The sequence below is a fragment of the Gigantopelta aegis genome, chromosome 2 (genome assembly GCF_016097555.1).
Source record: "Gigantopelta aegis isolate Gae_Host chromosome 2, Gae_host_genome, whole genome shotgun sequence".
NCBI lineage: Eukaryota > Metazoa > Mollusca > Gastropoda > Neomphalida > Peltospiridae > Gigantopelta > Gigantopelta aegis.
In genome coordinates, this window is record NC_054700.1 from 33,970,168 (window position 1) to 33,994,053 (window position 23,886).

Genomic DNA, 23,886 nt, shown 5'->3' on the forward strand with positions numbered 1-23,886 from the left:
TCCCTTATTTCTTTCCATCAGTATATTTTTAAATTAGTAGGTGAGAGGTTGGCGTGTACGAACTTAGAACGTAAGAGGTTGGCGTGTACGAACTTAGAACGTGAGAGGTTGGCGTGTACGAACTTAGAACGTGAGAGGTCGGCGTTTACGAACTTAGAACGTGAGAGGTCGGCGTGTACGAACTTAGAACGTGAGAGGTCGGCGTGTACGAACTTAGAACGTGAGAGGTTGGCGTGTACGAACTTAGAACGTGAGAGGTTGGCGTGTACGAACTTAGAACGAGAGGTTGACGTGTACGAACTTAGAACGTGAGAGGTTGGCGTGTACGAACTTAGAACATGAGTTTGGCGTGTACGAACTTTGAATGTGAGTGGTTGGTTTGAACATATATTTCTAATTTCGTAGGTGTGAGATTAGGGTGTACGTGGAACGAGAAAAGCTGGCCTGTTGTACATATACTCTTCAAAAAAAGAAACGCAAAAGGGTACAAATGGGTTATAACTCCGATTTTATGTTTCCTACCGGTTCATGCTTTGTGAATATAAGGTCATTGCATGTCCCAAACACATTCCCACGGTTACATTCGATAAAACGCAGCTACTGTACAATAAAGTTCCAAAATGTGAATATTCGCAAAAACGCAGCCACGTGCAAACCATGTCACCACTGCACGTGCGTTGTCTGCATGTGCAACATGAACACCGACAGTATAAAAGTGCAGGGTGTTCGCTTGCCTGGCCTCTGTATCTGGCCGACAGTTGACAATCCAGGACATGCCAAGTCTCAGTGAACCGCAGAGAAACAATGCCATCGGCCGACTAGACGCAGGCGAATCCAGAACGGCCGTTGCCAGGGCATTCCATGTGTCTCCAAGCACCATCTCCAGACTGTGGGACCGTTACCAGCAACATGGATCAACACGTGACCTCCCTAGATCCGGTCGACCACGGGTCACTACCCCCGGGCAGGACCGCTACATCCGGGTACGCCACCTTCGGGAACGACTGACTACTGCCACCTCCACAGCCGCAGCAATACCAGGTTTGCGCAGGATATCCGACCAGACCGTACGGAACCGCCTACGTGAGGTAGGAATTCGTGCCAGACGTCCAGTTCGAGGTGTCATCTTAACACCACAACACCGTCGACTCCGACTGCAGTGGTGCCAGATTCATCGACAATGGCCTCAACTGCGATGGAGACAGGTGTGGTTCAGTGACGAGTCCCGATTTCTGCTCCGACGTCATGATGGAAGATGTCGCGTGTATAGGCGTCGTGGTGAACGTTATGCGGCAAACTGCGTGCAGGAAGTGGACAGATTCGGCGGGGGTAGTGTCATGGTGTGGGCAGCCATCTCACACACTGGCAGAACTGACCTGGTCCACGTGCAGGGCAACCTGAATGCACAGGGCTACATTGACCAGATCCTCCGGCCACACATCGTTCCAGTTATGGCCAACGCCAACGCAGTGTTCCAACATGACAACGCCAGGCCTCACACAGCACGTCTCACAACGGCTTTCCTACAGAACAACAACATTAATGTCCTTCCTTGGCCATCGATATCACCGGATTTGAACCCAATTGAGCATCTATGGGACGAGTTGGACCTACGCCTCCGACAGCGACAACCACAGCCCCAGACCCTGCCCGAGCTGGCAGCAGCCTTGCGGGCCGAGTGGGCCACCATCCCCCGGGACGTCATCCGTACTCTGGTTGCTTCAATGGGCAGGCGGTGCCAGGCAGTTGTCAACACACGCGGAGGCCACACCCGGTATTGACTCCAGATGACCTTGACCTTGGTGGTGTGTCCTATCACTTACTCACAATGGACTAGAGTGAATTGTGAACAATCCTGCAACATTTGGTAATTATCGGACTCACCATTCAATAATTAAATCAATTCTCCAAATGTTACGACAATGTGGTTTTGCGTTTCTTCTTTTGAAGAGTATATATTTCTAATTTCGTAGGTGTGAGATTGGCGTGTACGAGGTTGGCGTGTACGAACTTAGAAGGTTAGGGGGTTTGCTTGTTTAACCCCTACCAGTCTAACCTGAGGGGACTATAGGTGTCATCCCCGTCCGTATGTTTTGTCTGTCTGTTTGTCCGTCCGTCTATCCCACAAATAGTTTTCCAGATTTTTTGTTTCCCAGAATACCTTGAGAATTTGAGTTTGACTTTTATGGCGATTTACTCATTATTCATAGAGTTATGGCCCTTGAATTTATGAGATACGAAAAATTGTTGGGCCCTACAGTGGACATGTATTGCTTTAGCAGTAGGCTACTCTCAGAATTCTTGTTGTAATAATATTTCTAATTTAGAAGATGTGACGTTGGCATGTACAAACTTGGAACGTGAAAAGCTGGCTTTTTGTACATGCATTTTTAATTTAGAAGGTGTGATGTTGGCGTGTACAGACGTGGAACGTGATTGGTTGGCTTGTACACATATTTCTAATTTAGCCGTGATGTTGGCTGCTATACAGCTGGCTTGAACAATTATTTCAAACTCAGAGTTGGAGAATGGTTTGTTATACATATATCTAAAACTCGAAAGGTGAGCGGGTGGTACGTGTGGTGGAAGGGGACGCTAAAGGTGAGTGAGTGAGTGAATCGGTGCATAGGCGTACGGACTCCTGTTTTTGTATGGGGCGGACGGGGGGGGGGGGGGGGGGGCGGGGGCAGGCTGGCTTTTGCCCGAATTAAGCGAAAATGCTCGAATCTGGATAACAACATTTATACACATTAGCATTACTACCAAACAATTACATAGGGTTGTAAACGAATCACTACGCATTTTACACGGATTACAACTAATTTTGAGGATAGAATTATGGAAATACATGGTAAAAAGGTCTCAGGTTAGCATATTTTTCCTAATATCTCTATAAGTTTTGCCCGAATGTGAGGTTTTGCTCCAGCACTTGGGGGTCATTTGCCCCGCCCCCTGTCTCGTACGCTTATGAATGAGTAAGCCTTTTATCCATAAATTATATTTCTAAGGATATTAGTAATTGGTTAATTATATTCCTTTTAAAATCATTGGTTAAGCATGGAACTAAATTCGCACTGAGATGTTTTTTCTCTCTGTGTTTTTATACTAATAATTTATTTTTAATTTGGGAGTTTCTATAATGCCAATGTAACAAACAAAAACCTTACACGAGTGCATTGAGGGAAAAAAAAGATTGTTTTGTTAAACGACACCACTTGAGCACATTGATTTATTAATCATCGGCTATTGGATGTCAAACATATGATAATTTTGACAGTCATAGAGAGGAAACCCGCTATATTTTTTCATTAGTAGTAATGGATATTTTATATGCACCATCCCACAGATAGGATAGCACGTACTACGACCGTTGATATACCAGTCGTGGTGCACTGGCTGGGACGAGAAATAGCCCGACAGAGATCGACCTCTGACCGACCGCGCATCAAGCATTAAACCATATTTATTTTTACGTACACATCTTCACTACTAAAACGCAATTTTAAATACATTGTAACTAAAGAAAAACGTGACTTTTAACACATTTAATTACTATTTACCATGGGCGGATCCAAGGGGGGGGGGGGACCAGGGGGACGCGTCCCCCCCCCAAAAATTGTTCAAGTGCCCTCAAAATGTCCAAGTGCCCTTTTTGTTTGTAGAATTTTTTTTTTTTAAGTAAACAATAATTATATTGTAGATAAATGAAATCAAGATTTTCGTGTACATGCGCAAGCTTGCAGATATGTGTCTGTGTTATTGAGTCTCAATGGGGCCCCATTGAGGTTCTAACGCGAGTGACGCCAATTTACTTCATTATTGCTAGTATATTATGACGTAGAACTGTAGGAATTCATATTAATTGTAAATATCAAAACTTGTAGTAAGGTGCCCTTTTGACGAGTCAATGTGCCCTTCTTTTTTGGTCCCCCCCCCCCCCTAAAAATATTTCCTGGATCCGCCCATGTTTACATTACAATTGTATACAGGATCTAAAAGTCATTACACCTTTATCAGTTTTGCACAGATAGTAATGCTGGATGAGTAAATTAATATAAGATAATAAAAATGTACTGTAACCGATGAAACTGTTTTACAGTCAGAGCTTGAAATACCCCATACATAGTAAAAAGTAAAGTTTGTTTTATTTAACGACACCGCTAGAGCACATTGATTTTTTATCTTATCATCGGCTATTGGACGTCAAACATATGGTCATTCTGACACTGTTTTTAGAGGAAACCCGCTGTCGCCACATAGGCTACTCTTTTTACGACAGGCAGCAAAGGATCTTTTATTTGCGCTTCCCACAGGCAGGATAGCATAAACCATGGCCTTTGTTGAACCAGTTATGGATCACTGGTCGGTGCAAGTGGTTTACACCTACCCATTGAGCCTTGCGGAGCACTCACTCAGGGTTTGGAGTCGGTATCTCGATTAAAAATCCCATGCCTCGACTGGGATCCGAACCCAGTACCTACCAGCCTGTAGACCGATGGCCTGCCACGACGCCACCAAGGCCGGTACCCCCATACATAGATACAAATTCATTACAATTCCATTATAAATCGTTTGAGCACTTTTGTTTTAAAAACAGCTTCATGGGAGTGATCAACGATGTTCTTTAAAACACAAACTGTACAAATAACATCATTTTCCATTTTTAAAAAAATTCCACTGTGGATGGGACTGGGGTCGGGGTGGAAAATTGGGGGGGGGGGGGGGGATCATTCTCACATATCTGTATGTACTGATACTAATGTCATAAAATGACCTGCCTGTCAAACACATTATACTAAGATATGTGATATTTTATTGAATACGAAGACAAAAATTTAATGAGTCCTGTGATGCCGTCCATTTTAGAACGAACGTGGAAGTAAACCAATTTCCTTAAATCATACAATTTTTTGCCAAAACTGTTTTCTTTTTTTCCTCTACGTTGACACAAACAAAAATTATATATTATGAGAAAACATGTTTTTCAGCGTTAAAGGGACACACCCTAGGTTACGTTTATTTGTTAACCATTACGGTGTTGTTTTTCGCTATTAAACCCCATTTTTCACAAATAAAATTGCACTTTACTTACATTTTATTATTTAGAATACACATTTCCATTCACCTGAAGTGCTTTTTGGTAATCTTGATGTTTGTAAAACCACGAAATGCATTTTTTGCATTTTTTCACAAAACGTGTTGTCGAGAAAAAACCGTTAAGCAAGCGATGTCCAATCTATTTTTAATGTCACAGACGTTGGTATATCACGTGACCGTTATCATTTTGGTTCGGTTTGTTTTCTCGTGCACGGTTCGCGAAATCAACATCCGATTTGTTGTTGTTCATTTGTGAGATTTTTCTTCACAGTTCGTGAACATTTTCAGTAACAATAAAGTTCAGACAAGTAAGTGTCTCAATACAAAACGTTACAAACCCTTAAAACCAATAATTTTGCTAAGTCTTACGATATCTGGAGAGGGGATACAACCAGGACAGAACAGTTGGAACATGTCCAGGAGAGGTGAAACGAACGCACCCCAAGTCTGTGAAATTTGTCGTGACGTAGGCATTGTTGTGCTTCTACCGGTGACATCAGAATACTAACTTTCAAAATTATTTCAAGCAATTGGGACATGGGGATTCCCATGGTATTTATCGATATAAAACCTGCTTTTTCACTCCATTTGATAAAAACGTGATCTAAGTGTGTTACAGGTTTGTAGATTAACCAAATTATAATTTATTTTCGCTGGAACTAGGGTGTGCGGCTTTAAACCTATCCTTAGTGACGTCACGCCACTGTCGTTCTGCCATTTATCTCTTGGAGTAGGATCCACAAGGGAGCTAACTGTATATTGCTACTTTAGTACAGTAACCAGTTATTTTACCTAGGTCTCACTACACAGATGTCATCTGCCATTGAAACCCATGTTAAATTGCCCAACTTCAAATGAAGATTGCCAATAGAACGGGTTCTCGTTGGCACTAACAACATACACCATTGCGAACATACATTATATAAGCATTTATTTTCACTCCAAAACTGAGAACATTTCCGTCTCAGTTTTTTTGCTAGATAACCGCATCTGGCTGTAATACCGGTCCGAACAGGTGGTTCATTAGAGTTGAAAATGGGCAGAATTTAGAAAATAGCAATTAGTAAAAAAGTTAATAGAATTTAAAAAAAAGAAAAAAAAGGTTACAAGCCAAAAATAAAAAGAATTGACTGCTCGGTCGAATATTTATATAATTTGGAGCATTTTAGAAGGACAGTCCAAAAATAAATAAGAGAAAGAAGAGAGGATCGGACTATTTAATAATATTAAAAAAAGAAAGTAATTTCGACATAAACTTTTGAATGTAGGTCTAAATTTTTAAAGTCCGATCTATAAGTCCACGTGAGTGGCCTCGTTAAGGCCGTTAGAGTGCACAGCTTGTAGGTGCTGTGCTGAAATACAGATCTTGAGAAGCCGGATCCGTCTGAACGAGAGAGAGAATCCGACTAGAGTATAGTCCAGTCGTCATGGGTTGGTATAGTGGTGCGGACGGGCCCGACTCCGGAGGTTACGAGATGGTATCACAATAAAACAAAGTAAAGTCTAGAAAAGAGTAGTAGGGGCCGACCCCGCTTCCTATTTCTTCTTAGAGCGGGGCGTTCAATCTTCCAGTGCTGCTAGGACAGGCTCGGACATGTAGAAACTAAACGCGAACAAGCGTGGCGTTCTGCAGAATGGCCGTCATACGAGTCACGAAAAAAACAAGTCAACATAGTCAGACGAAGAAATGACGTGGAGGCAAGGAATCTCGCTAAACAAGAATCCAACCTGGTGGTGCAGGCTGTTGAAACGAGAAGCGTTCCAGCGTTCAATCAGTCCCAATGGCCGCATACATCCTAGTAGAAAACTTCACTTCGCTGTCAAAAACAACAAAAGTGAAGGATCCCCAAGTCGAGCCGCGAAAGCACGTGCAGTGTGCACAAACACGTCTTACCGTGACGAGCTCCAGACTGGGAATGAATGAATTTTATATAGAATTTTATATTGCAATTAGTTTTCGGCATACTTCGTAATTCATCCGAATCATTTCGTATACCCTCGGCATAATCCCGAATGTTTTCAAATTCTTTTCAAATCACTGGCATGATTCCCAAGTAAGGTTTTGATTGGTCGAATGAAAGGTCAACTGGACATGAACTCCAACGGGTTGCTGTTAGATCCACATGTAATAGTGGAGCTAATTTTAATTAGATTGCCGTGGTATGTAATGTTGTTTCTATAGCAAACTGCATATGTAACAGATATGTCTCAATTGCAATAAAATGTATTGGCTTTCCTCTAAAGACTACGTGTTATAATTAACTAATGTCTGACATCCAAATTAATGAATCGATATACCCAAGTGGTGTCATTGACCCTCCCCCGTCCCCCTTCGCCCCCCCCCCCCAAAAAAAAAAAAAAAAAAACAACAAAACGTTTCATATTCTTGAAATATCCGCAGTGTTGAATATTAAAATGCTTTATATTCGTGTTACTCACTGTTCTAGCCCGGATTTTATTATATTTTTTTTTTTTTTTTTTTTTTTTTTTATTATTATTATTATTATTATTTTTTTTTTTTTGTTGGGGGGGGGGGAGGCAACCCAAACTATGTATGTATGCATACATGCATGCATTGATGTATGTATGCATGTATGTATGCATGTATGTATGCATGTATGTATGTATGCATGTATGTATGTATGTACATGTATGTATGTATGTATGTATGTATTTATGTATGTATCTGTGATTTTATAAAATTTAAGTCACAGAAAAAGGTTTCATTGTCCCCGTGTGCCCCCCCCCCCCCCCCTCTCTCTCTCTCTCTCTCTCTCTCTCTATCTCTCTCTCTACGCCACTGGTGTCACTTGATTAATAACGTACAATAATAACTATAACCTTATTGTTAAGCCCGGTGATTGTCTTGTGTTGAACATTCTTCAATATCACATTTCTACCATCTTGGATTTTAAAGTGATCCCCGTTGTTGGACCCATTGACCTTTTCTTGTTCCAGCCAGTGCACCGCGACTGGTATATCGAAGACCGTGGCATGCGCTGTCCTGTCTGCTGGAAAGTGCACATAAAAGATCCCTTGCTGCATTAGGAAAAATGTAACGGGTTTCCTCTGGTGACTACGTGTCAAAATTACCAAAATGTTTGACATCCAATGGCCGATGATTAATTAATCAATGTGCTCCAGACTTCTTCTTCTTCTTAAAAATGCCGCTATAATTATACTTTTGATAATTGTACATAGTGGTCGTCAAGGCCAACTGTAACCCGATGAACAATAAATGACGTCACTTGTATATAAACAGCCTATTTTGACAGCACAAACGTTGGAGTGTTTTCATCATCGAGTTTCCTAAAATTACAGACACTGATAATGGTAAGTGATTAGAGTAAATATATGGGAGTTTTTTTCTTCTTTCTTTTTCAACAGTGTTTATTCGTTTTAAGGTTTTTAAATTATAATTTGATAGGTCAAAGACAAACTTAATGCATTATAATGGTCGTCAGGATGAACAGTAACCCCCGAAAACAACGAATGACGTCATAGTCAATAGTATAATATATACATATTTTGACGTCGCGTCGCAGTTTGCTGTAAATCACTTTACAATAAGTGCCAATCTAATTAAAATTAGCTCCACTATTACATGTGGATCTAACACAAGCCAGTTGAAGCTCATGTCCACCAATCAAAACCTTACTTGCAGAATCCTGCCAGTGATTTAAAAATAATTGGAAAACATTCCGAATTATCCTGAGGGTATACATGTTTCGTGTGAATTACGAATGCCTTAAAACATGTTTTATTTTATAAAATAAATAATTTGTAATGTAAAACTGAAGACTGATTTAATTTAGTTTTTTTATAAATAAATAAATAATTTTTAATGTAAAATTGAAGACTGATAACCCACTCCGTACGTATTGGTATGGTTCGCTGTACTGCGGCCACTAAAATAGACTCGCCCGATATTTTTAGAATTTGTATGCTCCCAAATAACGTTATAAAAGGCGAAGTGTGATTGGTCAATATTTAAATTATTATTTACAGACGAAATGTTACCTGGACATTGGGGACTACGCAGTGTTGTTAGTTTTAAATCACTGGCAGGATTACCAGCCTCGGTGGCGTCGTGGCAGGCCATCGGTCTACAGGCTGGTAGGTAGGGCCTACTGGATTCGGATCCCAGTCGAGGCATGGGATTTTTAATCCAGATTCCGACTCCAAACCCTGAGTGAGTGCTCCGCAAGGCTCAATGGGTAGGTGTAAACCACTTACACCGACCAGTGATCCGTAACTGGTTCAACAAAGGCCATGGTTTGTGCTATCCTGCCTGTGGGAAGCGCAAATAAAAGATCCCTTGCTGCCTGTCGTAAAAGAGTAGCCTATGTGGCGACAGCGGGTTTCCTTTAAAAAAATCTGTGTGGTCCTTAACCATATGTCTGACGCCATATAACCGTAAATAAAATGTGTTGAGTGCGTCGTTAAATAAAACACTTCTTTCTTTCTCCTTTTCCCCCGGCTTCCCCCCCCCCCCCATTTCTTTTCTTATAAGTATGTACAGTAGTAGACAATCTAATTAAAATTAGCTCTACCGGTTAAGTAATAGTAATTATACACAGGCCCGTACGCAGGGGGTGGGGGGAGGGGGGGGGGCGAGGGTGCGTATGTCCGTCCGTGGATGTGTAAAAAAAATAAAAAAATAGTCCGACGATGTCAATTGAGGCAAAGAAACATTTCAAATTTACTTCCCAGAATTCAGGAAAATGCATCTCCTGCATTCTAGATTTTAAAAATGTGTGTGTGTGTGGGGGGGGGGGGGGGGGGCATACCCCCGGACCTCCCTAACAACTCCGGCCCTTAAAAGATGATAAGATTAAAAATGTTCAAAATCGTAAGCACTTGGGTCTTACGTTTCAGAGTAATGGACTATGGCATTGTCACATTGAAACTATCTAAAAAAAAAGTCAATCTCATGATAAATTGTCTTCGAAGTCTAAAATACCGTTTGAGTAGGAAAACACTTGAAATGCTATACAAAACATTTATTTTACTTATATTTGATTATTGTGATTACATATGAGACAACTGCCCTAAAGTTCAAGCAAATTTATTGGAACACCTTCATTTGGATGCAGTTAGGGGTACTAAAGTACTGTCGGAAATAGAATAAAAATGATTTTCATCGATTATTTCTTACATATTAAACAGACAAGTAAATTTTATATAAATATCTATTTAATGATCGTCTACCTAATTTAGCATTTACTTGTTTTGGCTCTGATTGATGTACAAGATGTACTCTTGAAATGTGTCAATTTCATTGCTGTTACAATAGGTGAGGGACTGTTTCTGATGGCAGTTTACCCCTATTACTCTCCAAAACAAATGTGTGTATACATTTATAAGTAACTTTTGAGCAAAACTGTCAAAAAACATTTTGAGTTTGTGATCTATTATACTGGTATTAAAGGTGCTATCTCAAAGTTGCATAATGACAGCTATTGCAAATCATGTTTTTATTAATTTTTGCTTTAACATTTAAAAACTACACCTTCAATTATAGGCCCATAAATGATTATAGGAAATAATTTTATCTACTAGTTAAAAATATTTTTTATTGGAGAATCTTTATCACACACAGATGCTCACATATAACTATGATATAGCACCTTTAAGTGGTTGCAAGATTGTGTAAATTTCTAATGTACTTATATTGAATTTATATTCACTAAATATGCTGGTCATAATTAATAATTTATGCTGCAATTCAAAATAATCAGTCATCTTGCAATTTTAAATTAAAAGTTTGTTTAAGGGTAAATGAAATTGACACATATCGTCAAAATGTGTTATAGTCTGTTCCAATAAAGGTCACACATCTCCTGTTTATTGACATCTTTATTTTAATTTCAAGAGTAAACACCACCTTGTACATCAATGAGAGCTCAAACATGTAAATGCTAAATTAGGTAGAGTATCATTAAATAGGTATTTACAAAATATTTACTTGTCAGTTTAATATGAAAGAAATAATTGACGAAAATCATTTTTATTCTATTTCCGACACTACTATAGTCATGACAAAATATACGAGACTGTATTTATGTCTCTGTCCCAACGCCGTGAATTCCATAAAATGTGTATTCTTTACAAAATGGTAAACGGTCTAACTCTCAACTATCCATTATCGATGGTACCACCAAAAGTATCTAACAATTCAAATTACGCTCTTCGTAACGCTGGTGAATTCCAAACTGTATATAGCAAAACAGAATTCTATAAAAGTTCATCTCTACCATCTGGAATTCGTATCTGTAATAATCTCGGAACTGACACTACAAATATTGAAACGTTGTATGCTTTTAAAAAGGAAATGCGTCCGATATTAAATTTACCAGATAAGCAACTTCTTGAATTTAGAACGCGTTCAAATCAAATAGTTCACTGTAAACTTCGCCTAGAATGTTGTGATCTAAATGATCAAAGGTTCAAAAGATATATCAGTGACAATCCGTCATGCAGTTGTGGTTATCCGTTTAAAAATACACTTCATTTTCTGTTTACATGTCCTTTCATGTCCTACATCTCAGTAGTAATCAAGGTTACTTTTACTTATAATCCTTGGTAGACTTGGGGTTGCGAACAGATTTGTAAACTTACCCGTGGGAATATGCCTTTAAGATTTGGAATCATGAAATTTACTATTGATCTGTCATCTTGTATTTAAACCTGAATGACATTTTCAAATTGTAGGGAGAGGTCTTGATATAGGCATTTTTCCTGTTGGCCAATCTCCAACCAGCATTATAATTGGTAATAAATATTGTTTAAACCATATATCGCAAAACGAAAGTGTTGGCAATACCCATCACTAGTTAAGCTGTATCCTAACGAACGCGACGCGAGCGATTATTTTAGAAATCATTGACTGCAAACGCCGTATCCTAACCTCACGCATACGGCGCGACAAATAAATCTGTCGTGTCGCACGTGTCAAGTTAAGCTGTATCCTAACCGGCCTAGCGTTGCGCGCGTGCAGTGAGGATGCGGCAGTGGAAATCAATGATTTCTAACATAATCGCTCGCGTCGCGCGCGGCCGATTAGGATAGAGCTTTAGGATATGCAATTGAAATAAATGATTTTAAAAATAATCGCTTGGATCGCTCGCGTCGCTGGCGTCCGGTTAGGATACAGCTTTAGGCTCATAAATTCGCATTAGCAGAGCACCGGGGTAACATGATCACACTGACCGGGGACAGCCCAGTGGTAAAGCGCTCGCTTGATGTACGGTCAGTTTGGGATCGATCCTCGTCTGTGGGCCCATTGGACTATTTCTCGTTCAAGACAGTGCACCACGACTGGTATATCAAAGGCCGTGGTATGTGTGTGCTATCCTGTCTGTAGTATGGTGCAAATAAAAGATCTGTTGCTACTAATGAAAAAATGTAGCGGGTTTCCTCTCTAAGACTATATGTAAAATTTACCAAATATTTGACATCCAAATAGCCGATGATTAATAAATCATTGTGCTCTAGTGGTGTCGTTAAACAAACTTTTTTTTTATCCCACTGACATAACCAGAGAAGGCTTAAAGTTAAAGTTTGCTTTGCTTAACGACACCACTACAGCACATTTATATATTAATCATCGGCTATTGGATGTCAAACATTAGGTAATTTTTGACGTATAGTTTTAGAGTAGAAACCCGATAAAAAAATTTTAGTAGTAGCAAGGGATCTTTTAAATGCGCCATCCCATAGACAGGATAGCATGCACCACAGTCGTGGTGCACAGATTGGAACGAGAAATAGCTTGATGGGATCAACGACGGTGATCGATCCTATACTGACCGCGCATCATGGTAGCGATTTACCACTGGGTTACGGGCCAACTATATTTCTTTCCCTTTTTTTTTCCAACCATATTTCTTTCCTTTTTTTCCCCAATCCCTTTATAATCAAGGACCAATAGCTACTTATCGGAACCACTTTTAGTTAATTTTCTCGTTCCAGCCAGTGCTCCACAACTGGTGCAACAAAGGTCGTAGTATGTACTATCCTGTCTGTGGGATGGTACATATAAAATATCCCTTGCTGCTAATCGAAAAGAGTAGCCCATGAAGTGGTGACAGCGGGTTTCCTCTGTCAATATCTGCGTGGTCCTTAACCATATGTCCGATTCCTTCCTTTTGGGGTGGGCTTTTTTTTTTTGAGGGGGGTGGGGGGGGGGGGGGGTATATTTGTTTGTTTTTTTATGTATGTTTGGGGGGGGGGGGGTGTTTTCGGTGCATGTCTGCGCGTGCGTGCGTGAATATGTGTATGTGTGTGTGTACTAAATACCCTGAATGTGTTCCGGTCTGTAAATTCAAAACCTAGGTAACCGATTGTTTAGTTATATAGTCCGTTTGCATCAACAGGGAACGGCTGAATTGGCATATAATAATAATGATAATAATAATTATTATTATTATTATTATTATTATTATTATTATTATTATTATAATTATAATTATAAATAAATAAATAAATAATGCTAAAACTCATAAAAGGCTATTCAGATCTAAACCCATATACAACATCATAACGGTTTCTTAACAAATTACCATCAAACAGAATGAATGAATGAATGAATGAATGAATGTTTGAATGTTTAACGACACCCCAGCACAAAAAATGCATCGGTCATTAGGTGTCAAACTATGGTAAATGCAAAACAAAACATCAAGTGATGAACAACATCAATATAAAATTCCAGAGGAAAATTAAAATACGGTATAAAGAACTATGCTAAAAATACAAATAAAACTAAAATTTAGAATAACATCAGTATCACGAAGAAAACCCATCAAATTGTGTAGTTTAAATCTCATTTTTAATACAGGGATAAAAACAAAATCCTAGAAAAGCCAAGGCATGCAATTTCACAAGCGTTGTTACTAGTAATCAATGATACCTTGCACAAGCTAAAGACAACCATGTTTGTTTTAGTTTTTAAAGTTTATTCATTGCAGAATTACATGGTAATTCATCGGTTTCTTCTTGACGTAAAATAACCAGCAAAGTACTCTCTCTCTGTCTCTGTCTCTCTCTCTGTCTCTGTCTCTCTCTCTCTCTCTCTCTCTCTCTCTCTCTCTCTCTCTCTCTCTCTCTCTCTCTCTCTCTCTCTCTCTCTCTCTCTCTCTCTCTATCTCTCTCCAAACATTAAAATTTATTACATATGAAGATCTTGCAGTAATGTGGACAGTATATGTGGACAATATTCTGTTAACTACCGAGTCATTTCAATTTGATTTTTAGAAATTTTGTTTACGAAAACTATGTACATTGATGAATATCTTTGAACTCTTATATTGTTGTAACAAATATGAGTGTCCATAAGCTGACGGCGTTATAGTTTTGATTACTAGTAGATATGCTAAAGTGGGAATTAAATATTATATATATATATATATATATATATATATATATATATATATGTATATATATATATATACACACACACACACACACGCACACGCACAGACACACATATATAGATATATATATATATACACATGTATGTACATGATATAGGGATATGGATATATATAGATATGGATATGGATTGTTCGGTTAACAACGTTATTTATGAATATTACATGCCATGGTTGCAAAGAACAATACATTGGTCATACCATTCAGCTGAGAGCCAGAGTACGCGTACACAAACAGCAAATAAAACAACCAGAAACGAGATGCATATCCTTGAGTTCACATTTAAATACATGTGCGGCACAAAAAGATATTAAATTCACCATTTTCCCATTTTGTCACATATGTACCAATGATGAAATGAAAAGAATGACAAAAGAAATGTATTTGATTAAAAGGTTTTGTCCACTTCTTAATGCTCTTCGTTAGATAAAAGCAACCATTATGTAATTAAGTAATTATCAATCCCCGTCTACTGCAGTAAAATCATAGTATATATATATATATATATATATATATATATATATATATATATATATATATATATGATAATAAAGGAGTTACCAATTATTATCAAATTTATGTCCCGAGTGAAATAATTTTCAGTTGTCACGAGCTTTAGCGAGTGATAAATGAAAATTATTTCACGAGTTTGTTATTCTATTTATTACCTCAGCTATTTTTTTTTCTGAAAACGCACATGCACGAAGGCCAACCTGTATAGAAATGATGTAAACCACTAAATACGCACTGTTCTGAGAATTACTATAACGTTGTAATTTAATCACGTTCAAAGATAATTTTAAAAACACACAAGTTCTCTTTATTCTGCTTCAAAATCTATAATGAATTGCATTAAAATGACATTTTGTTATTAATTTAACACCAAAAACAGAGACCCGTAAAGGCAAACGCTTTAAACTACATGACGTCATTTTGGGTTTGTCAAATCGTAATGACGTCATATTTAGTACCGACAAAGTCATTGGTTTGTAAGCGTCAAATTGTCCAATAGTATTGTTCGTTAAACCAATGCAGAATATTTCTCACTGAGAAAATATGGAAAATATTTTCCCTGTTATGAGTGACCGCTGGGGTAATATAATATATATATATATATATATATATATATATATATATATATGCGTGTGTGTATATATACTGACACACAATGAAAACGCAAAATAGATATTTTTCAATATTTTGTTGTGATTAATGAAAAATATATTTATTGGACTTAAAATAACAATTTATGAGAGGCAGCCATTGACTGGTACTTTTGTCTGGGTTTTAATCCTGGTTTTGTTCTCGTTACACATACAATAGCAGAAACACACAAAATGGTGTGAAATGCGTTCACTACATGCTCAATCATGCTGCATGCAATGCACGTGAAATGCCAGTATGTGGACACATAAAAGTCACGTACCGGTGTCATATTCCTCGTCACATTAAGAATGCCACGACTCGGAGAAGAACAAAGGGAGCGAGCGTTGGGCATGGTTCAAGGGGGCAATTCGCAAAGCCAAGTTGCTAGGACCTTCAGAGTCCATCCATCAACTATTGGACGACTTGTTGAACGTCATCAACAGACCGGGAGTGTCCGTAATCAACCTCGACCTGGTCAACGTCCCGTTACGACCCCACGCCAAGATCGGCAGATTCGACGACACCACCTCCATGACCGGTTCAGAACTGCGACGATGACAGCAAGCAACACGATAGGACGTCATGGAAGGTCTATCCATCCGATGACGGTCATCCGTCGACTCAGAACGGCTGGACTCAGATGCAGACGCCCGGACAACGGCAACATCATGACAGCGCGACATCGTGCTGCGAGACTACAGTTTGCTCTCCAGAATGGTAATCATCCACCAACCTTTTACCGGAGCATTGTTTTCTCAGATGCGTCCAGTTTCTCTGTCTCCTTTGCCGATGGAAGAGCACGTGTGTACAGAACTCCATGAACGGTGCGCTGACGGATGTGTGAGAGAACGTAATCGGTTTGGCGGCGGTTGTCTGATGGTATGGGGGGCAATCAACTGTGATTTCAGGAGTGATCTCATCATTGCCCACGATGCTCTTACAGCCCAGCGTCATGTTGACGTTATTCTAAGACCAGTTCTCCAGCCACGTTTGCTCCGTCACCGAAGACCAGGAGGTCCCGTTCTGTTTCAACAAGACAATGCCCGTCCACCTACTGCAATAATTACCCAGGCATTCCTGCAACAAGTCGGTATCACCGTTATGAACTGGCCCGCCGTTTCACCGGATTTGAACCCAATTGAACACATGTGGGATGAGTTAGGACGTCGTGTACGTCACCGCCAGCCACCACCGGGTAACGTCGCTGAGCTTGCACAGGCGTTGCAGGAGGAGTGGAGGAACATTCCTGTGGCTTATTTGAGATGTTTGTGCCAGTCCTTACCCCGTCGTCTTCACGCATGCTCGCGGGCCAATGGTGGACACACCAGATACTGACCGTGATATGGGGGTTTGAACTTTTCGATTACGAATGCAACTCGATTACTGATGATAACTGGCCATGTTTCCATGTGAATGTATCTAATGAATACCAGTCATTAATGTCATATTACATTATCCATCAATTCATTAATAGTTTGTCGTTATTGGCAATGAAAAGTTGTTTTTGCGTTTTCATTGTGTTTCAGTGTGTGTGTGTGTGTGTGTGTGTGTGTGTGTGTGTGTGTGTGTATATATATATGTATGTATGTATGTATGTATGTGTGTGTGTGTGTGTGTGTGTGTGTGTGTGTGTTTGTGTGTGTACACACACACACGCATACACACATACATACATTCATACACGAGGTATATATTTAATACACACACACACACACGGCGAGCATAATATACAATATTTTTATTCCTAATATATGATATTGTCGATTACACGATTACAAAAAACACGAGGGTAATAATCTCTTTATCATATAATCTCAAGCTTAATACAAACTGTTTTTGTACACAGTGTACACAACTTTAATTCCAGTCAGCCATTACGCGATATTCAAATGACGTAAGAATATGTGTCGCGCTGTCATTTTGAATGGGAATAACGACAAACTCGAATGATGTCATTTTGGATGTCCTTACATCAAAATAAACTAGTGCATAACGTTTTTTTGTTTGTTTTCTGAACGCTGGACAGCTTTCAGTGTAAAATTGCTATTGAAATGTTTTTATTTGATGACTGAATGCATACGTCAATTATGGAGTGTCATCTTAGTACGTTTGCTTAAATGTCAATAAACCTGGTTGCGTGATCTCGATTAATTTACATCTTATTTGCAAAGTATCAAATTCTTAAAGTATGTGATCAGAAATATACTTTGATTGCACTGAAAATGTAAGATATTATATTATATTATACCTGTGCACCAAATGAATGTATACAGAATTGCATTTACTTGAAATGTGTCATACAAATTATTGTGTAACCATTCCAGAAGTGTTCTGTCAAATGGACATGCTTTATGTCCACAGCTTGCAATGGCCTCTTGTGCATTTCGTGAGGGCGGGACGTAGCCCAGTGGTAAAGCGGTCGCTTGATGCGCTGTCGGTCTAGGATCGATCCCCGTCGGTAGGCCCATTGAGCTATTTCTTGGTCTAGCCAGTGCAACACGACTGGTATATCAAATGCCGTGGTATGTGTTATCATGTCTGTGGGATGGTGAATACAAAAGATTCTTCGCTACTAACGGAACATTGTAGCGGCTTTCCTCTCCTTATTTTGTTTAACGACACCACTAGAGCACATTGATTTAATAATCATCGGCTAATGGATATATATATATATATATATATATATATATATATATATATATATATATATATATATATAGTCTTTGAGATGAAATCTGCTACATTTTTTCCATTAGTAGTAAAGGATCTTTTATATGCACCATAACACTGACAGGATAGCAAACACCACTGCCTTTGATATACCAGTTGTGGAGCACCGACTAGAACGAGAAAACTCCAAATGACCCACCAACGAGGATCGATCATACAGATTAAAATATTGAAATATGCAACGCCCCCCCCCCCCCCCCCCAAAAAAAAAACACAAACAACAATCCTAACAAACAAACAAACAAACAAACAAAAACACAAAAAAACCCACCAAAAAAACAAAACAAAACAAACCACCCTTTTTGCAGAGGGAATGTATCGGTATCCATATTGGCCAAGCCGGATGCCAGATTGGCAATGCATGCTGGGAGCTGTACTGCTTGGAGCACGGCATCAAGCGGGATGGTCTGATGTCGTCAAAACACCCCATGGCAGCTGACGACAACTCCTTCAGTACTTTCTTCATCGAGACTAGATATGGAAAGTTCGTCCCGAGGACGGTGTTTGTTGACCTCGAACCAACGGTTATCGGTACGCACCATTTATGCTTACTACACCAATGTAAACTAATTAAATGTACTTTGGATGGCATCTCTGTCAAAATCGTAGGGGTTTTTTGGGTTTTTTTTTGCAGTAATCAATTGTGTTTACTTTGTTCTTTTAATCATTGGATGACACTTCTGTCTAAACCGTAGGTTTTTGTTTGCAGTAGTCAATTGTTTTTCACATCTAGTCACCAATACTCCTATTACCTAAATCACCTCCACCCCACCCCCACTCCTCGTGTTTCTCATTGAACACAATCATAAAAGTTTTAAATATGTGCGTAGGCATATTTTATAACTGCTTATTCTGAAATGTCTATTTTGTGCTATCATGTTCTAGGTTGTTCTATTGTTTGCTATGCTACACTAGCTGCTTTTTTCTCTTCTTTTTTTATGTGATGTTCCCATAATTGATTATAATTGAAAATTAATCGGTTTGGTTTAACCGATGTGAAGATCGATTACAAAAATCATAATCGAGTCTGTAGGAAAATGCTAATTGCATTGTTGCTTAAGTGTAGATAATATAATTGATGTAAATATGTTAGTAAAGGAAAACAGCCATTTGTAGGATTTAGGTACCGGTAAACATGACAAAAGGTACATGGTCCTTAATATTCAAATCAATCTTATGTTCATATAATTCTAAAGCCAAATAAAAAAAATACGCGTGGTTCCGGTTACCCGACCGACCTTAGTTTTCTTTTGTCTTTTGTCTTTAAAAGGACGCAGCATTTGTTTGAAATGTTATTTTATTGCTCTTTGCCAAGACCAGTTTGACAGATTTTAGGAATACCGTAATAAAAAATAAATTTTTATATATATATATATATATATATATATATATATATATATATATATATATATATATATATATATATATATATATATATATATAGCCTACCTACTCTAAAGGTTTTTTTCACATGAGTCAGTCAACCGATTATAACTTATCACTGATGATGAAATTCGAACCGAATCCCAACACTATTCTTTTTTCTTCCACCACCATCACCATCTCTCATCTTCTGACTGAACTGTATTATATTATAGTATTATATCTTCTTCAGACGAGGTCCGAACTGGCTCCTACAAAAACCTGTTCCACCCCGAGCAGCTGATCACCGGGAAGGAAGACGCCGCCAACAACTACGCCCGCGGTCATTACTCAGTCGGCAAGGAGATCGTTGAACTCGTCCTCGACAGAATCCGGAAGCTGGCCGACCAGTGCAATGGTCTCCAGGGATTCCTCATCTTCCACAGTTTCGGTGGTGGTACAGGGTCAGGATTCACCTCCCTTCTCATGGAGCGCCTGTCGTCTGATTACGGGAAGAGATCCAAGATAGAATTCGCCGTTTACCCTTCTCCTAGAATTTCGTCAGCGGTCGTCGAACCATACAATTCTATCTTGACAACTCACGTCACCCTGGAATATTCCGATTGCACTTTCCTCTTTGACAACGAGGCCATCTATGACCTGTGCCGTACTAAACTCTATATCGATAATCCAAGTTTCATCAACTTAAATAGACTCATTGCCCAGATCGTCAGTGCTATTACCGCGTCTCTTCGCTTTGATGGTGCTCTCAATGTAGACTTGACAGAGTTCCAGACCAACTTGGTGCCGTATCCTAGAATCCATTTCCCTCTAGTATCCTATGCCCCAATAGTTTCTAAAAATGTAACTAACGAAAAATACGTGTCAGTGCCTGCTATTACAAATCACGCCTTTGATTCGACATTCCAGATGGTAAAGTGTGATCCCAAGCTGAGTAAGTACATGGCCTGTTGTATGTTGTATCGAGGAGACGTCAACCCAAAGGACATTAATAAGGTCATTCGTCGCATAAAACAGAACAGAAACGTCCAATTCGTTGACTGGTGTCCTACAGGGTTCAAAATTGGAATAAACTACCAGAAACCCAAAGTAGTACCCAGAGGTGATTTGGGCCAGGTTCCGCGTGCGCTCTGCATGTTGTGCAATACTACTGCCATAGTCGAAGCTTGGAGTCGCCTAAACCACAAATTTGACCTGATGTATGCCAAGCGTTCTTTTGTGCACTGGTATGTGGGTGAGGGTATGGACGAGCAGGAGTTCACCGAGGCTCGGGAAGATCTGGCTGCTCTGGAGAAGGACTATGAGGAGGTTTGTGTGGAATCAGTTGTGGAAAAGAAATCAAACAAGAAAAGAACGCAAAAGACAAAATCCATGGATATCTACAAAAAAATAGACCTTGATGATTATCAGTCGAGGAAACATAGTGAACCTAAGGATGTAGGAGGAGATGTCTATAGGGAGAAAGTAAGTAGAGACTGGGATGCAGAACGTGAAAATAAAGATGTCAGAAAAGGTAAAGAACGTGGAGATATGGTCAGTAAGAAGTCAAAGTTGAAGAAGACTGACTCAGGTATTAAGAAGGCCAAAGGCAAGTCTCTTAAAACTGTAGGGGTTGACATGGCGATTGAGAGTAGCACTGAAAAGTCATTTGAAAGTGTTGACATAGGAATGCAGAAGAGTGTTGATCCCAGTGTGTTTGGAAGTGATGATGGTGCGTCACTTGAAGTAGCAATTAGCAAAGAGAGTGCAGACATTCGATTGAAGAAGAGTGCTGGTCCCAGTGTGTTTGGAAGTGATGATAGTGTGTCAACTGGGGTGATGGAGAGCACAGAAAGTGTAGACATTGGATTGAAGAAGAGTGCTGATCCTAGTGTGTTTGGAAGTGATGGTATTGTGTCAACTGAGGTAACAGCTAGCACTGAAAGTGTAGACATGGGATTGAAGAAGAGTGTTGATCCCAGTGTGTTTGGAAGTGATGATAGTGTGTCAACTGGGGTGAAGAAGAGCTCAGAGAGTGTAGACATTCGAATGAAGAAGAGTGCTGATCTCAGTGTGTTTGGAAGTGATTGTATTGTGTCAACTGAGGTAACAGTTAGCACTGAAAGTGTAGACATGGGATTGAAGAAGAGTGTTGATCCCAGTGTGTTTGGAAGTGATGATAGTGTGTCAACTGGGGTGAAGAAGAGCTCAGAGAGTGTAAACATTGGATTGAAGAAGAGTGCTGATCCCAGTGTGTTTGGAAGTGATGGCATTGTGTCAACTGAGGTAACAGTTAGCACTGAAAGTGTAGACATGGGATTGAAGAAGAGTGTTGATTCCAGTGTGTCTGGAAGTGATGATAGTGTGTCAACTGGGGTGAAGAAGAGCTCAGAGAGTGTAGACATTGGATTGAAGAAGAGTGTTGATCCCAGTGTGTTTGGAAGTGATGGTATTGTGTCAACTGAGGTAATGGTTAGCACAGAGAGTGTAGACACTGACTTGAAGAAGAGTGGTAAGAAAAGTGTAGATAGCGGATTGGACCGTAAGAGCAAGACAAATAAGTCAGATAAGAATGTAGACATTAGATCAAAGAAGAGTGTTAGTGATGAAATTGTGTCAACTAGGGTAGAGAGTCTGGACTCTGCTGACACTGAGAGTGTAGATATTGAGATGAGGAAGTGCGTGGAACCCAGTACGAAAGAGATTATAGACACTGGATTGACTAGGAGTGTAGAAATAAATACGGAAATCGGTGTAATGGACAGTTTAGGCACTTCGTCAAGTGGGAGTGTAGATCTTGGAGACAAGAGTGTGAATCCCAGTGTGGTGGAGAGTTTGGGCGATAGATCAACTGGGAGTTTAGACCTCAGACAAAAGAGTGCGAATCCCAGTGTGGTGGAGAGTTTAGGCACTTCGTCAACTGGAAGTTTAGATCTGGGGGGTAAGAAAAGTCTGGATCCCAGTGTGATGGAGAGTTTAAGTGATAGATCAAGTGGATCGACTAAGAGTGTAGAAATAAATAAGGAAATCAGTGTAATGCACAGTTCAGGCACTTCGTCAAGTGGGAGTGTAGACCTTGGAGAAACGAGTGTGAATCCCAGTGTGGTGGAGAGTTTGGGCGATAGATCAAGTGGAAGTTTAGACCTTGGAGAAAAGAGTGCAGATCCCAGTGTGGTGGGGAGTTTAGGCAATAAATCAACTGGAAGTATAGACCTCGGGTATAAGAAGAGTGTGGATCTCAGTGTGGATATTAGTGTGGCAGAGAGTTTAGGGACAAAGAAGAGTAAGGACTTCAACGTGAACAGGAGTACTGTAGACCACGGGACAAAGAAGAATAAGGATCCCAATGTGAACAAGAGTACTGGGTCAAAGGGACGTGTAAATGGCCATGCTAAAGGAAGCAATAAGGGGAATGCAGACTTAAAACAGGAGAAGAAGAATAATGAGGACCCCGGAGTCAAGGTCACTAAGGACTCCAGTGCAAGGGCCAAAAAGAACTTGGGGAGAACGGGAAATCCAATGCATGGAGATCCAAGTGGGAAGGGGAACACAGATTCCGAAGCAGAGGCAAACACAGACCTTGAAGCAGAAGTGAATATAGACTTTGATGAAGAGGAGAGCATGGACTTTGACATGAAGAAAAATAAAGTCTTTGGAGGGAAGATTGGATATCATGAGATGAAGAAATAGGTTTAGTCCACAGAGATGATAACAAAAAAAACCAAAGTAGAGAAGACCAAGTATTAGAACGCTTGTAGACAGTTCTTAAGTTTAAATTTTTAATAAAAATTATTATTTCTGCACATTGTTGTTGCATATTAAATTTGAGTCCAGGCTCAGCTGAATTTGTGCTTGGTATGTATTATGGGAAAAGGTAAAAATAAACACTTAAAAAGTCAAAGTGGATGACCTCGGTCAAAAATGACATTTGTGGAATCAAACAGACAATAACGCCCGCAAATCTAAAATCTCCATAATTATGGTTATCTCCTAATTCTGACAACTGATCTTCCTAGGAAACATTTTACATTTTCCATTAATAGCAAGGGATCTTTTCCATGCACTTTTCCACACAGGACAGCACATACCGTGACCTTTGATATACCAGTTATAGAG

The 23,886-nt window shown here is 39.5% G+C and overlaps 1 protein-coding gene across 1 annotated transcript; it reads left to right on the forward strand.

The window, feature by feature from the left end:
* The first annotated feature begins 8,321 nt into the window (after positions 1 to 8,321).
* On the forward strand, positions 8,322 to 23,573 carry LOC121384161. Its single transcript, XM_041514422.1, has 3 exons — positions 8,322 to 8,430; positions 18,717 to 18,939; positions 20,024 to 23,573. Exons 1-3 carry the CDS (start codon positions 8,428 to 8,430, stop codon positions 23,458 to 23,460), a joined length of 3,663 nt encoding a protein of 1,220 aa, XP_041370356.1. The 5' UTR covers positions 8,322 to 8,427; the 3' UTR covers positions 23,461 to 23,573.
* The last annotated feature ends 313 nt before the right edge of the window (positions 23,574 to 23,886 follow it).